The sequence below is a fragment of the Leopardus geoffroyi genome, chromosome A2, assembly GCF_018350155.1.
Source record: "Leopardus geoffroyi isolate Oge1 chromosome A2, O.geoffroyi_Oge1_pat1.0, whole genome shotgun sequence".
Classification (NCBI taxonomy): domain Eukaryota; kingdom Metazoa; phylum Chordata; class Mammalia; order Carnivora; family Felidae; genus Leopardus; species Leopardus geoffroyi.
Window position 1 is genome coordinate 168812666 of NC_059331.1, and position 16173 is coordinate 168828838.

At 46.9% G+C, this 16173-nt stretch overlaps 1 protein-coding gene and 1 long non-coding RNA gene across 6 annotated transcripts in view; one reads left to right on the forward strand and one right to left on the reverse strand.

Moving 5' to 3' along the window:
• PTPRN2 (protein tyrosine phosphatase receptor type N2) overlaps positions 1–16173 on the reverse strand; it is an 809741-nt gene that overhangs the window by 482066 nt on the left and 311502 nt on the right. For all 5 annotated transcript variants that reach the window (XM_045496335.1, XM_045496337.1, XM_045496333.1 and 2 more), the window contains one exon: positions 8848–9208. In XM_045496335.1, the coding sequence (XP_045352291.1) occupies positions 8848–9208 (361 nt within the window). The remainder of the gene's footprint in view (positions 1–8847; positions 9209–16173) is intronic.
• LOC123607190 lies at positions 14791–16099 on the forward strand. Its single transcript, XR_006716699.1, has 2 exons — positions 14791–15418; positions 15732–16099. It is a non-coding gene; the product is annotated as an uncharacterized LOC123607190 (long non-coding RNA).

Below are 16173 nucleotides of genomic sequence, written 5' to 3' on the forward strand. Positions count from 1 at the left end.
TCATAGGTACTTAAGGGAAGGCTGACAGTTCATCTGCCAGAGATGCTATTGAAGATACTTCTCATGTGAGGGCAGATTGCGTGACCCCCCAGGTTCCTTTCGAATCTGGACAGTGACTCTTCGCTGGCACAGAAGTTGAGGGAAGCTGTTTCCCAGCCGAGGAGGAAGGCAGGGGATGGGGCCATGCAGAGTCAGGTCCCTGTTCACACACAGCTGCTCTTCCTGTACATCTGAGCAACCCAACCAGGTGTGTTCACTTCAGGGATGCTGGGCAGGCAGGGTGGAGTCAGAAGCCAAGACAAGAGGAGCCATCTTCCTGCTGTGTAAGCCACAGAGCGACACCCAGAGATTCCTCCGCCCTGCTCTTGCTTCTCCCCCCACCCCCCACCCCCAGGAGAAAGCGGACTGTTTGCTGGCCACACAACATGGTGATAGGCTAACATAAAGGTTTCAGGCATCTTATACCAAATGTGGGACTAAGTTTAACTGAGATGAGGACTACTTTGGTAACACAGGTACCTTCTTCCGTAGGTTCTAGAAGATGCTCATAAACCCCAGGGAAGGGCATGAAGCCAGGGCACAGCAATTTATCAACAGTTCCTCATGGGGCAGACTCTGAGAGGCAGCCTCTTTACTCCAGTAATTAAATGGTCAATTTGGTCCTGGTTGTTGTTGTTGTTGTTGTTGTTGTTGTTGTTGTTGTTATGTTTATTTATTTGTGTTGAGAGAGAGAAAACGTGAATGAGCGAGAAGCTCAAACCCATGAACTTGAGATCATGACCTGAGCTGAAATCAAGAGTCAGACAAAACCAACTGAGCCACCCACATGCCCCTTGGTCCTGTTTTGTTTTTTTTTTTTTTTTAACCAAAAGTATTTAGAGCAACACTGGCCTTCACTCAAATGTGAATGTATTTTTTCAAAAATGAAAAAGGCAGCAAGTACTTCCTTTCAAGTGAAAATGACCCTAAATTGTGGGCATATATTCTCCAGGGCAATAGAAGCACTTGAATCTGGTTTTTCGCTATTATAATCGATCACTGTCACCATGAAAGTAAAAGTTCTGGTTCAGTGCCCTCCTGAGGTTGAGGGATACAGGGTATACTTTTGCCCTGTATAAGTTCCCAGGCTGGGACTCCCACCATCAACAAAATGGGGAAACAGACAACACAGCCGGCAATTGAATGGTCTTAGCAATCACGGAAAGTTCAAACAGGAAGAGGCCCCAAAACATACGTATCCAACACTCTTATCTTGAATGAGGGAAGAGAATAAGAAAGACTATCTGACTGGTTGGTGCTCAGCAGGTGTTCTGTAAATGAGCAAATTCATGAGTAAACTTGCTAAGAGTCATAGAGTTAGGAAATTGCACAGCCAATAGTTAAGGAAAGTGTTTCAGACTTCCATCCCTATAAGCATTCCATACCAACACAATAGAATCCATTTTAGTACAGATTTGGGGGGCAGGGGATGAGAACACTCATTACCTTGGCCATTCAACCTACAATACAGTAAGACATCTGAATAGAAAAAATAACAAGGTATGTTGGGAAGAAGCTGGCATAAGAAATGCCCAGAATAAAAGTAAGGCAGAGCGATAATATTAACTAAATTCTCCTAATTCCTAGTCTGGGCTCCCCAGGGTGTGGAATCAAGATAATAAAGAAAGAATTCTAACAGACTGGCTAGAGGCTTTGTTTCCTGTTTGGTTTGGTTTTGAGCATTATCAGTGAGCAAGAATCAGATTGGCAGCTTCTACCAGTGGGCACACTGCATATTATTTGTCACCGGCTCTAGTTAACTATTTAGAAAACTGTATATGATTCATCCCCTAAGGTGGTTTCCATAATTTAGTTGTCATCATTGAGACTTGAATGGAAAGAATGACTTTAGCCAAAATACTCACAAGATCTATATGAATAAAGCTACAAAATTCTGATGAAAGAAATCAGAGAACTAAATAACTGGAGAGATATTCCATGTTCATGGATAGGAAAACTCAATATTGCCAAGATGTCAGTTCTTCCCAACGTGATCTATAATTCAATGCAATCCCAATCAAAAGCCCAGCAATTTATTTCGTGGATATTGGCAAACTGATTCTAAATGTATATGGAGAAGGAAGAGACCCAGAACAGCTAACCCAATATTGAAGGAGGAAGAAAAAGGTTGGAGGTCTGACACTACTTGAAAGAAAGACAGTATAGTACTGGTGAAAGAATAGACATATAGATCTGGAAAGCCCCAAAACATACCCAAATAAGAATAGTCAACTGATCTTTGCAAAGGAGCAAAGGCAATACAGCGGCACAAGACGGTCTTTGCAGCAAATGTTGCTGGATCAACTGGACGTCCACATGCAAAAAGGTAAATCTAGACACAGACCCTCACCTTTCATAAAAATTAACTCAAAATGTATTACAAGCCTAACTGTACACCACAAACATATAAAACTCCTAGATCCAGCAATCACACTCCTTGGAATTCACCCAAAGGAGTTGAACACGCATGCCCACACAAACACCCGCACGTGTGTTTATATTACAGCAGCTTTAGTCATAACTGCCAAAACTTGGAAGCAACCAAGCCCCTCAGTAGGTGATGGATAAATTAAACTTTTGTCCATTCATACACTGGAATGTTATTCAGTGCTAAAAACAAATGAGCTGTCAAGCCATGAAGATACATGGGAGAACCTTAAATGCATATTACTAAATTAAAGAAGCCAATGTAAAAAACAAAAACAAAAACAAAATCACACTGTGTGATTTCAACACTGAGACATTCTGGAAAAGGCAAAACAATGGAGACAGTAAAAATTTCAATGGTTGGAGGATTGGGAGGGAGATGGGTGCACAGAGGAAGCACAGAGGACTTTCAGGGCAGTGACTACTCTGTATGATCCTATAATGGTGGACACAAGCCACTTTACATTTGTCCAAACCTGCAGAATGTAAAACACCAAGAGCGAACCGAACCCTAACTAAACCCTAACCTATGGTGATAATGATGTGGCCATACAGGTTCCCCAGCTGTAACAAATTTAACACTCCAGTTGGGGATCTCTTTTATGGGGAAGGCTGTGCACATGTGAGGGCAGGACGTACATGGGAAATCTCTATACCTTCCCTTTAATTTTGCTGCGAACCTAAAGCTTCTAAAAAATAGTCTCTTTAAAAAAAGGAAAAAGAGTGACTTTAGGCTTTGTTAAAACTCAGTGACTATTGAGGCTGGGAAAACTATAATCAGGGTTCTGTGGTCTGAAAAGATTTATGCATGAGGATGTTAATGGTGCTATTATGTGAAGAGCAAAGATCAACAAACTATATATAATTTAGGAGACTTGCAGTTGACCCTGGGACAACGCAGCTTGGAGCTGTGCGCATCCACTTACACATGGACTTTTTGTAGTACAGAGTACTATGAACATATTTTGTAACATTTCCTTTTTTCCAGCGTACATTATTGCAAGAATACACAGAAGACACAGAATGTGTGTTAATGAATTGTTTGTATTATCAGTAAGGCTTCCAGTCAACAGTAGGCTATTAGTAGTTAAGGTTTTGGGGAGTCGGAAGTTAAGTGCATATATTCAACTACACAGAGGGTTGACACCTCTAATTCCCACGCTGTTCAAGAGTCAACTGTATAGAGACATAGAACTGATCTAAATGTATTGTGGTACCTACATACAGTGATGGTTGGATGATTATGCCTCTACTTAAAAACACAGCTGTATGGGTACGTGCATGGGTCATTGATTTTGGATGGGATATCTGAAGGACACACACACACAGAGTGGTAGCCTACTTCTGGGCATACAGTAGTCGTGGAAGGACTGGCTGTGGGGAAGCAAACTTCAGATTTCACTTGGTACACTCTATAATACTTGGATCTTTCTAAATAAGCACATCATAATCTTACAATGCGAAAGTTATTTTAGAAATTTAAATATATCACAGCAACAACATTCACAACAGCCAAAAGAAAGAAGCAACCCAAGCGTCCGTTGATAGATTGACAAAATATGGTGTTACCCATACAGTGGAACATCATTCCGCCTTGAAAAGGAGGGAAATCCTGACACCCGCTGCAGCATGGACAAACCTGGAGGACATGATGCTCAGTGAGACAAGCCAGTCACAGAAGGACAGCTGCCCTGTGACTTCACTTCTATGAGGTCCCGTGAGCCATCAGGTCCATAGAGACAGAGAGCAGAGGATGGGCACTGGGTGCTGGGGAGGGGAGCGGAGTTAGTGTCTAATGGGGACAGAGTCTCAGTTTGAGAAGAGGACAATGTCCTGGAGATGGTGGTGGGGACAGCTGCACAACAGCATGTATGTCCTTAACGCCACTGAGTTGTGCACTTAACATGGTTAAGATGGTCAGTTTTAGGGCATGTGTATTTTACCACAATTTCTAAAAACTTTAATGTAAAAAGTGGGCATGGAACTATATATTACATAAGAGTGAGTGGAATTCACAGGGCTTGCTTGAGACTAATCCCAGGCTGGAGGAAGAACTAACCCGGTGAACACATCAAAGGGACGGCGACACCCCGCTCCCCTTGCTCAGAGGGGGACTGCGACACACACACGGCCGCAGAGGAAGGCACACCGAGCCTGTGGCGCTCACCCGGGAGGTAAGTTGAAGTGACTTTTGTCTACTTCTTTCTGCACACCTATCGCCCAAGTTTTGCAGAGTGGCCATTTGTCATTTTACAACTGGTAAACAGCACAACAAGTAATCATTTACAAATTGATCCCTACTCAAACTGATCTGGAAATTCCGGAACAGCATCGACGGAGGAGTGCACACACGGGCGGCAGCGGAGCGCTCCACCTTACACCGGAGAGGCCGCATCCGGTGCAGCTTGAATCCACACATGGCACACGGTTTGCCGCCTGTCCTCCATCACCCCATTTCACACAGCTCTTTCTTGCGAGTTGGCACTGCTTTAAAGCTTTTTTTTTAAAATATAGGGTGTAAATAAGAAATAAATGAAGAGAGAGGTGTCTTTTCTACGATAAGCTTTTACCAAATGAACGTCTGCCGTACACATTGAGTCAGTAACTCAATTTATTGAGCACTTCTCTGGGGGCGGGTATGGGTGAGTCTTCCTGTGGCTGCATGTGAGACAGCGTCCCAAGCTGGATTCGATCATGCTGCAGAAGGACAGAGCCTTCTCGGTGTCACATGGGAGCTCCTTGCCCTTCGCATGACCACAGGGTCGCCCTTCCAGGTAGCAGCCCTAAGGGCGTCTGGGATCGCCAGCTGTCCAGGCTGACAATCCTGAGGGCACGGCAGCCCTCCACCCCTCCCTTCCCACTCTCTGGCTGCCACTCCCAAGGTGCAACTGGGTTGGCGCAGAGGACTGCGCCTAGGGATTCTGTGCTCACGGACACTGAATCCACCTGCACATTCCACAGGGACCGCAGGAGGGTGGCCGAATGGTAGGGGCAGTTTTTCAGGCAGTGACGTGAAATGGCCCACCCGGGTGTCTGCTGTTATCGAACACCAATTAAATGCCAGTGCACAGAGTCCAAGAGTCCAAGAGTTATTTTCAGGAAGCCCCTGGACTGCAAATTTAGAGGAAAGTTGGCCTTTTCTTTTCTCGTTCTTTTTCATTAAATATTTAAGAAGAGAAATCTTTACCCGTCCTACACCGGCTGACACCCCTGCCCCTCAGTGACCTTTTCCACTCTGCCCCCTCTAGAGGCCAGGAACATACTTTTGTACACACTAAGCAGAAAAAGCTGAACTTGGGAGCTGAATGCTTGCTTGAACTGGAGTCCAGGAGCAATTAGCCAGAGTGACAAAGCAAATCGTGTTTAAATCTAAATGTCCTACGACTGCCTCTTCTGAGCTCCAACTTCGTCTTAAGTGATCTGACAGTGGGGGTGAGTGCCATCATTTATACTTTTGAGCTGCAGCTTCTCATCAGGAAAATGAGGTTGAAAATAATACCGCCTTATAACGGTGACATGAAAATCAAATGAGGCCATTTCTGTGGAAGAATCCACTGGTTCATTCACTCAGCAAACACTTTGCCAGGCACACGCTGGGTGCTGGGTGCTGGGATGGGGACAGTGACAAGGAGGCCATGTGTCACCTTCCTAAGCTGATGGTCTACAAGGGGGGGGGGGGTAAATAAACATTTGTCAAACAATGGCACAAACATGTACTTGCAGACTGTGAGATGTGCTCGGGTGAAGGCACAAGGTTCCAGGAGCCTCTCCTCTGCGGTGGGGTAGCAGCTCATCTTGCTGAGAGATTGAACACTTCAAAGAGCCAAGCTGAAGTCTGCCAGGGAGGCTGAGTGGCCCCAGCTGCTGATGCTAACACAAGACACAGCAAGACAGTGTCCCCCTCACAGAAAAGCACGTCACCACCTCTGAAGCCTCGTTGCTGAACAGTTAACACCATGGTCAGACCTCTGGGCTGGGCTAGCTCCTACACTGCAGGCTTACAGAAAGTACAGAGCACAGGAAACAGGAACCAGGGACATGCTATCATCAGGATGCACCAGCAAAATCCAGAATGTGAAAACCCCACGAGACAAGCAAAGAAGAAGAGAGAGAACCCTTGTGAGATCTAAAGGGGCTGAACAGACAGACCCACCAAGGCAATGGCTCTTCTTTTGAACTTCAAAAAAACCAACTGTAAAGAAAATTTATGACAACTGAGAAATGTGATAGCCGATTAGATCACAACACTAAGACATTACTATTAATTTTAATGTGTGATAAAACTATTGTGGTTAGGTTTATACAAGAGTTCTCATCTGCCAGCAATACAATGATGAAACCACTTGATAATGGGGAGGTGGTGGGGGCGTAGAAGTGGCAGGAAAGGCCAGGAGCTGCCTTTTGCTGAAGCCCAGTGATGCCATGCCCAGGATTCATTTAACAATACTCTATTTATTTTGTGATTGACATTTTACATGTCTCCTTTTAAAGCATAAAGTGCAGCTGGGAAGACAGTATACATGAAAGGATGACCAACATCGCAAGTTAGCACAGAAAAAAACTGCCAATGAAATTATGCAGTTAATAAGGGTCATTGGAGAATGGAGATCAAAGAGGATTTTCCCAAAGACCTGTGCCTCAAGGGACGTCAAGAAGAATGGGAAGGTACCAAGTGACGGGGAGACAGAGGCTCCTGAACACTAGCAGACACGTGGAGCCGGTCGTATTCTGTGAGCACACCTGGCTCTCCAGTGCATTGAAGTCTCTTTCGTAGAGGCTTCCCATTGCCAATAGCTAGGACAGGAGTAGTTGATAAAAGGGATTGTTTTAAATTGTGGGAGATGGGAAAGGAGACAGAGAAGGAAGGGGTGGTCACATAAGCCGGGGCAGCCAGCAGAAGACGGGAAAGGGGCGGTCAGCACCATGGAGAGGGCCCAGAAGTCCCAGCAGAGGCCACTGCTTGGCCACCACCCAGTGGCTGGCGGTGACTTTCTGCAGTGTGCTCATAGCAGAGGTGCCGGGTGACACTGAGCCGGGGAAGATGGGAAAGGCAATGACAAGGTGAAGGCCAAATTGGCAGCTGAAGGCCACTGGCAGAGTCTAGGGATTATGGGAGTTGCAGAAGGCAGCAGGGCCAGTAAAAGGAATTTCTCACAGCTGCGCAGGAGAAACACCCCCAGAGGAGAACATGCTGGAGAGAGAGGTGCCCCCCCCCAAGCAGCAGCCTCCTGCAGAGCAGTGCCAGACACACCAGTGGGTATTTATGTGCAAACAATTCGCAGGCAAGCGCAGTCTTCTTTCTCATACAGCTTTCTTTCCCAAGACAAGAAGGAGAAGAAAGCATTAGTAATGGCCACACACGCTGCCTCCCTGTAATTATAACTTTGTTTTCCTTCCATTTAGAAGGTGCCATAATGGCTTTGTGGACCGAGAGAGAGAGAGAACAAGCAAGCTACTTAGCTGAAAAGCAGCAATATGTAGAAAAGAAGGCTGTCAGAACAAATCCAATTAAGGCATCACTTATAGAAAATAGAATGCTAACATTAATGTGATTCTCGGTCAATTAGAAAAACCTGTTATCTGCTTGATTTTATTATTTGTATATCTTCAAAGAAGAAATCATATTTTATCAGAATCTCACTTTCTATTTTATGGTCTTTGAAAAAGGCTGCTAGAAGATAAATACAAGGGACCCTCTGCACCTGACAGAGGCAGAGGAACCAGTAAGTACCGCATCCCTGTGGGACGGCCACCGCGGGGCGTGACTCATGGAAGAGCCCTGAAGCTGCCGTGCTGAGGCTCAGTCACTTTGAAGGCCCCACGGCGCCTGCACTGCATCGTGAGGGGTATCCGTGTCAGACTGGGCTCTTCTGGGGACAGTCAAGCAACGACAAATATGTGAATGTGACCCCGAGTCTGACCATAAGGAGTGCTGGGGCATGACATATGCTGAATCCAAAAGCGTTCATGTTCAATTTTCCACAATGTTCTGTGGCCAGCATAATTTGGGGTCAGACTTGGCCATTGTTCCTCAACGTGTTTCAGCATCTTCATCAATGATGAAAGAAACTGATTCTGAGAGGGTGAGGGTCTAAACACTGTGGCCCCTTCCACCCCAGGAGGGCCCTTTTCTCCCTTCAGCACCACGGCTGGATTCTCTTGGCATGAATACGACCACCTTCTCTCCTCAGAGCACCAGAGGCACAGGAGGGTGCCCGAGGCCCTTTCTCTCGCTGCACTGGCTGCAGCCATGACCTAGGGGGCAGCGCTGATGCATCAGAAGCCATTCAAAGGATGTGTAGAGTGGAAAGGACTGGCCCTGGGCAGGGGCCAGAAAGACAAAAACAACAAAAACCCGGGGATTGGTGGAGGCTAACTTACCATCGCTCATGGCCTGGGGCAGTTTGGGGTCTCCTGGAGGCGAAGGCCACTTCCGGGGTTCCACCGGCGCCGAAAGGACCCTTGGTGTTTTCCACGGTGCATGCAGTGGGTTTCGTGGCCACGGCTCACCTTCCCCGTGGGGCGCCGGGGGCTTCCGAGCTGCATATGCGCCCAGCGCAGCGATCAGTTTCTGCCTATTGACGTTGCCATCCACCTTGGGGCTGAGCTCGTCAGGCTGCAGCCTGCCAGGGGTCCGCAGCGGGCGGCCCCCAGGGTAGTCTGCCCCAGGGCCAGGAGCATAGGTCAGAGCAGACGTTTGCGCCATGAAGGTCAGCACGCTGTCAGCAAGGGGGTCCTCACCCTGCAGGAGCCGAAGATCAGAACAATAGCAGGTGAGTCTCCATGTCAGCCGGTCGAAAGGACATTTGACCTCAATTTTCAAGGCATGAAACAGCACCGACATTTCTGAAATGCACACCCAAATTTTCACTCCACTGATAGACCGAGTTCTATGGCCCATATTTGTATTGTTGTGGTTTTCTAATAGCAGCTTTATGGAGATATAATTCACATACCACAAAATACATCCTGCTCAGTGTTTTAGTATGTCCAGAGTAGTGTGAACATCAACAGTGACTTCAATTCCAGAACGTTTTTTACCACCCCGACAGGAACCTTGTGCTCATCCCCATTCCTCCTCCCCGAAGCCCTAGGCAACCACTAATCTACTTTCTGTCTCTATGGGCTGGTCTGTTTAAGACATTTCATATAAATGGAATCGCACAACATGCGGCCTTTGTGTCTGGCTTCTTTCACTTAGATGTTTTCAAGGTGCATCCACACATCAGTGCCGCATGCCTTCCCACAGCCGGAAAACACTGTTTTAAAGACGCAGTACATTTTGTTTATGCATCAGCTGGTGGACATTTGGGTGGTTTCTCATTTTTGGCCATTACGAATAATACTGCTATGAACATTCATCTACAAGTTTTGGGGGGACATATGTTTCCAATTCTTTTGGGTTCATGCCTGGAAGTGAAATTGCTGGGTAGTATGGTAACTCCACACTTGACTTGCTGGGAGCTGCCCGAATGTTTTCTAACATGGCGGCACCGTTTTACATTCCCACCAGCAACGTGTGAGGAATCCGGTTTCAACAGCTCCTCGCCAACACTTGTTATTGGCCACCTGTTTCCTTACAGCCATCAAGTGGGTGTGAAGTGGTCGCTCACTGGGTGTTGATTTGCATTACCCTGATGGCTAATGATGTCATGGACTCCTTGTCTTCCTTGGAGAAATGTCTGCCCAATTCCATCACCTGAATTGGTGTTGACTGTTGCAAAAGTATCTCTCCATCCATGATTGAAGCACCTATATTGCCTGTCTTACCGTCTTTATTTCACGACAACTCCTTTCTTTACTGATTATTGGAATCACCTTTATAGCCTATTCCTTTAACAGCAATATTCTGAAACATCAAAGCTGCCAGGCTTTCTCTTAACAATTATATGTAACATCAAATCCGTGGCCTGACCGACATGGTCTTTCATTGAGCCTCCACCTGTAAGTCCCCCTGATTCATTGAGCCCATTTTCCCGGGAGGAAACAGACTGTTTTGCCACTAGACACCTCAAGGCCCAGGTGTCCCCCCCTCTGGAATAGCTACAAAAGTGTTAGAAATGTCAGTGTTCTACCTCTGTGTAACCATCAGAATTTCATGGACAAACACGGAAATTTCCAACCTGGAGATTCTCAGAAAAGTTATGGCTGTCCTTGAGGCTTACTCCGAGCTCCCTCCATGGTGTGGAATGGGTCCACGAACCATAAAATTTTAAAGTCTTGCCCATTCACATTTTCTAGTGCACCTCGCTTGGGGCACAACATCGATGTTGAGTCAATAGGGAGTAGACCTTCGGATCTAGTTAAGATGTGCAGCCATCACTGAATTTAAGACAGATGGTTCAGACTCCCAAGTCTGGCTATTTTCAAAAATATTTGGGTTCAGGCTTCCAGGATAGACTTTGGTGTAGCAAGTTAGAAGTCAGAAAACTAGGGTTGATAAGGGTTCTAAGTTGTTGTTCTCACATATGAACTTGGACAAATCACTTGACCTTTGGAGACTCAATTTTCTGTCAAAGAAGGAGACTGGACATATCTCTAAGATTGCTTTTATTTCTAAAATGATGTGATTTTAGCTGTCATCCAAATTGTTTAATGTTGTCCAAGTACTAGCTGAAACCAATTGCTTTTCCTTTAGAAAAGAGAAAGGAAGATTCATTAGAGAAAGGGAGAGAAAAATAAAATGCTACCACACAAATAGCCCCTCCAGCATTTTCCCACAAATTGGGTGTAAGTGTCAATCTTAAGCCCAGGCTGAACTCCCGTTCAGAAAGGCTGTCTCTGAACACCTGGTCAGGTCATAGTGCTGGGGGCTAGGGAAGGCATCCAAATGCCTCATTAATGTGCCCACAAGCCTCTCTCCTCTTTTTGCCATGAATGCAGCCTAACCGAGGACTTCTGCTCAAAGAGCCTCTAATTATGGTCGAACTGGAAAGCCCCTGGTAAAGGACAAACCAGGCTGAACACAGTGCACAGTGGATCACTCCTGAACGAAACCTGTGCAGTGGAATGGGATAAACAACCTACTTTGGGTCTGTTTATGCTGTGAACCAAATTAAGGTAAAGAGGGAAAAAGAATATTTCAGTAGGTAAACTGTAGAAATCATAGAAAAGCATCAGTTTTTACAAATCATCCCAGGTCCTCTGTAAATGAAGGCCAGCACGATGGTGTCCTCAGGGGAGCTCACTGTGGCCCAGGCGAGGGTGCCACCGAATAACCAGGAGTCCTGGGAAGTGGGAGATCGGCAGGAAGTGTATTCTGGTGGCGGCTCCTTCTGTGTGGCTTCAAGTCTTGAAGGAGAGACTAGTAGGCGGGGCTGGATTCTGGGGCAAGGCTGCCTGGGTTTGGCTCACACCTCTGATCTCACAAACCTAGTGAGCTTTGCTTTAGCGAAGTATTTAATCTCCAAGTCATCCGTAAAACGGGGATGATAACACTCTGCTTGGCACAGCGTGTTAATGGCTACTGCCACTAGTATCGTTAGGGTTATTATCTACTTTACCTCCTTAGGCCTTCATTTTCTTTAAAGCAGGAGGAAGTCCACAGATGAACTGAGCATAGACCACCCCCCCCCCCGAAGAAGTTTTAAGCCTCAATTCAACAAACTTATGATGTCAGGTTCCCTAAAATAATGCTGAATAATTTTTAGGACTTTAGTCGCCCCAATCCGGAAATTAGCAGCCTAAAAGTATAACAATTTGCCACTGCCCAACACATGGTGTGGCCAGTTTTGGTACATTGGTTCTTGGTACACATGCTAGAGAAATCTAGTGTGGGAATCCCTGGTATGTAAGTACACTGTGTACGAGGCATCTGAGAACTGCCACAGTTGATAAAATTTACCCCGAGATTCCATTCCTCCAGGCACATTCCTTAGCCCGCAGTGTGGCCACATGAGAAGTAGAGTCTGCTCACCCGCTCACCCACACCTTCTACGCTGGATAAAACACAGGGAAAGAAGGCTCTTTGGGGAGACTGGCCTGATCCTGTCAGCACAGCTCTGTGGAACCTGCACAGCTTTGGACAAGCTCCTTGCACTTCACTTTTACTACCTTCAAAATTGGGAATAGAGTTCCTTTTTTTCTTAAAGCAGGTAAAGGATGAGAGCAAAAAGGTGAGTTAAAGTGCTCAGCACATGGCTCAGAGGAGATGTTTGATAAATGGTAGGCGGTCACATCACGTCTATCACCATGATCCCCACCGACATCATCACCACCATCAATATCGTCACCATGAGCGAGCATGATCACCTCCCTCACCACCGTCACCTCCCTCACCGCCATCACCATCCTCACTGCCATCAGCACATCCCAAGCACCAGTGATGCGGTGTGCCAAGCTCTGGCCTACATTCTGTGGGGGAAGACTGTCTCAAACATGGACCTGTCTTCAAACGAATTGCAGACTGCAATGGGGGTTATGTCACAGACGTATGTAACTATAACTGAAAGCATATTATTAAAGAGGTTTAGTGATACCAATTGGGAAGGAAGAGGGGAAATCAGGGCTGCCGCCTAGAGGCAGCTGACACACTTCCTAAGAGCCGCAGGCTGCACTGCACCCCTATCTGCCAAACAATGAAACAGCCATGGATGCTCCCTATACCCCCAGCCTCCCCAGGACCAGGGGACCAGAGCTAAAAGCCAGGCCTCCTTCCTCTCATGGAAGTCTGCCCACTCCAGCCCCAGACTGTAAAATTAGGAGTTCAGACTGCTAGGAAGGCCTCGGGGCCCTCGGAGCCCCATGTGCAAACAAACACTGAGTGGAGGAGACTCATGTCTGCACACTGGCCACTAATGCTTATCAGATATTCTCTTATGCCAAGGATCCAACACAAATTAGGAAACTCAAATTGGGTCATCTTTTGACCACAGAACAAACATTTTCTCCTGGTTGTCTCACAGCCTGAAGGCAGCATTGACAAGCACATTGATCAAGACATGCTTACTGCCGGTGACGAAACACACAGCAATGGGGCTGTCCACAGGCTTCCTGATGAGATGACCCCATAATGCCATCGGATGTGGCCAGATCTGGGAGCCTCGTAGGAACCCTCCACCTGCAATTCGTTAATGTAGAGATGGGATTACTTCTCTGTGCCTTTCTGTGCTCAGGCCATGGAGGATGATTCGGGGGAGTCATCAAGTCTCTTCCTCTCCCTCTATCTCTGTCTCTGTTTCTCTGTCTCTCTCTGTCTGTCTCTCTGTTTCTGTTTCTTTCTCTATCCCTCTCCACTCCTGTCTCTCCCTCTTTCTCTCCTTCCCTCCCCCTCCCTCTCTCCCTCCTTTCTTCGCCCACTTCAGCCTCCCTCTCTCCCTCCGACACTCCCCCCTCCCTACCCCTCAACACAGAGAGAAGGATGTCCTGCCAAGGTGTTCAGGCTCTAAGTGTCCAGCCTGCCCCGTGTGCAGGGAATAGGTTGGAGGTGTCATTCTTACTGACGGCATCGTCAAGACAAAAGAAAAACAAAAGAAATGTTTGCCTTCAGGGGAGCTTAGGGACAGACACTGGTCTATCTTTCTTTGCAGCTGAGACGTAGTACTTTCAGTTAGAAAAACCAGTCTCCAAACACTTTTTACAGAGTTCACAAAAGCTACGTAGTTGAAAAGATGTTAAGTTCTAAACTCAGGATCAACGAATTACGCAGAAAGCTGACAGCAACACGAGGTGTGGACTGTAAGTGATGGGTATCTACAGCGATACTGTGCCATGCTAGCTTGGAATGGCTCTAGAGACAGCTGACGACATGAAGCCAGCGCCATCGCCTCGCCTCTCTATCCCCCCACATTGCCTCTTCTTTCTGTCATTTCTGCTGCACGTGCTGTCCTTCTGGTCTGCACCTTGTCCTACAGCCCCAGACTCAGCAAGTGACAGGCAAAAGGAATGGACTGAAGCAGAGACTTGTGATCCATTTTCTACCCATGTTGGATAAGCACCAGGCATGAAATCAGAGGCCCACTGGCTAATATAACCACCAGGAGGACATCAGGATCACAATCACAAAATGGGTCCTGTTTTCTGAGTGCTGGTGCCAGGCTGTTCTTTGGTGTTATTTCTTTTTGATCCTCTCAAAAGCCTATGGTGTACACAAACTACAGCATTTTTTGGATACGAAGCCGATAGAGTTCTGGCAAGTGAGAACCAAGGCTGGGACACAGCCCTGGGCGTCTGGTTTCAGGCTGCGCTATAGAAAGGAGCAGGCTCGCCCTGCAGTCCGTCTGCTGCTCCGCAGAGTTTGGGGGAGTAACCTCGGTGGGCTTGCATTTGGCATTAAAAAATAAACATGAAAAGGCTGGGCAAGAATCTCAGGGTTCCGATTTTCACTCCATCTTTCTCAGACTCGGTGTCCCTCTCCAAACTGAAGGTCTCAGGGAACTTCTCATCCTCGTAAACGTGAGTCTACAGAAAGTACAATGCAGCCTGACATGACGAGGCTGTGGCTTTTTGTCCGTCTGTCCCATCAGCTCCAAAGAGTCCCGATGGAAGAGGTGAACGTCTCTCAAGAGTGCCTGAGTAGCTTCTCACACATGGTGACGTGAGATCAAAAACAGAAAGAAAAAGGAGAATGCCTTCTGCCCATACAGAATGCAACACTAAAGAAAAACAATGAATAACGACTTCTCACAAAGCTTCTTTGTGGCTTCCTGTGTATGTCTACACAACCACCTCTCCTACCAGCAAGCCAGCTGTGCAAGGGCAAGGCCGGCTGCAGGATCTGGCACGGGGCTCAGCAGGATGGAAGGCAGAAACACGGACCCAGGAAATAAACAGGGCAGGGGTCTGGGAGGGATTGTCGGTGCGTGATCACTCCCCGTGAGGTCACGGATTGATCTCCAGCCCTCGCGACTGTCACACCTCAGATGCTCCGCCTCCTGGGTGAGCAGATGAACAAGTGAGTGACACACAGGCTGCTTTGCCCACGAAGCTCAGCCCCAAGCTGACTGGAGCCTCGGTAAGTGGAGAGGGCTGGGCCTACCAGGGAGTGGGGGTGGTACTCACAGTCACTATGATTAACCCCTTCCTGCATATCGGGCACAAACCCCAAGAACAGCTCTACCGTACGATCCCAGCTTCCCACCGAAGGTCAGGAGAAACAATAGCTTGGGAAGGCAACTTTTAGATCAAATGAGCATCACAGATGTGGTTCAGATACAATGTCGTGGCCACGGTCCTCACAGCTCAGCACCTTTGCACATGCTATTCCCAGTGGAAGAGCTAAGAAGAGGGCAGGAGGGAACCTGAGTCACCAAATTCAATTTCCTCAGGCGGCACCTCTTCAGAAATGGAGGAGTAGACGGGCTTGCTGGTGGACGCCTGGCTGCTTCCCAGTCCGGGGCTGTTAGGAAGCTGCTGCCATGGGCAGCTGCATGCAAGTCTTCCTGTGAACACATCTTTCCTTTCTCTCGCTACGTCACAGACAGATGAATGTTCGATTGTAAAGAAACTGCCAAATGGTGGCTGTAACAGTGGTATCATACTATTTTTTGTTAATTTTGGCCCATCTAATGGACACAAAGTAGTAGTTCCTCAGCGTGTTATGCTGTGTTTCCCCCAAAGAATAATCATATTTGACACCTTTAATGCCCTCACTGGCCTTTGTATATCTTTTTTAATAAAGCGTTAAAAACTTTTACACATTTTGTGTTGGCTTGCTCATCTTTTTCTTTTCCATCTTTATTAAGGTGTGATTGACACACAATAAATAGT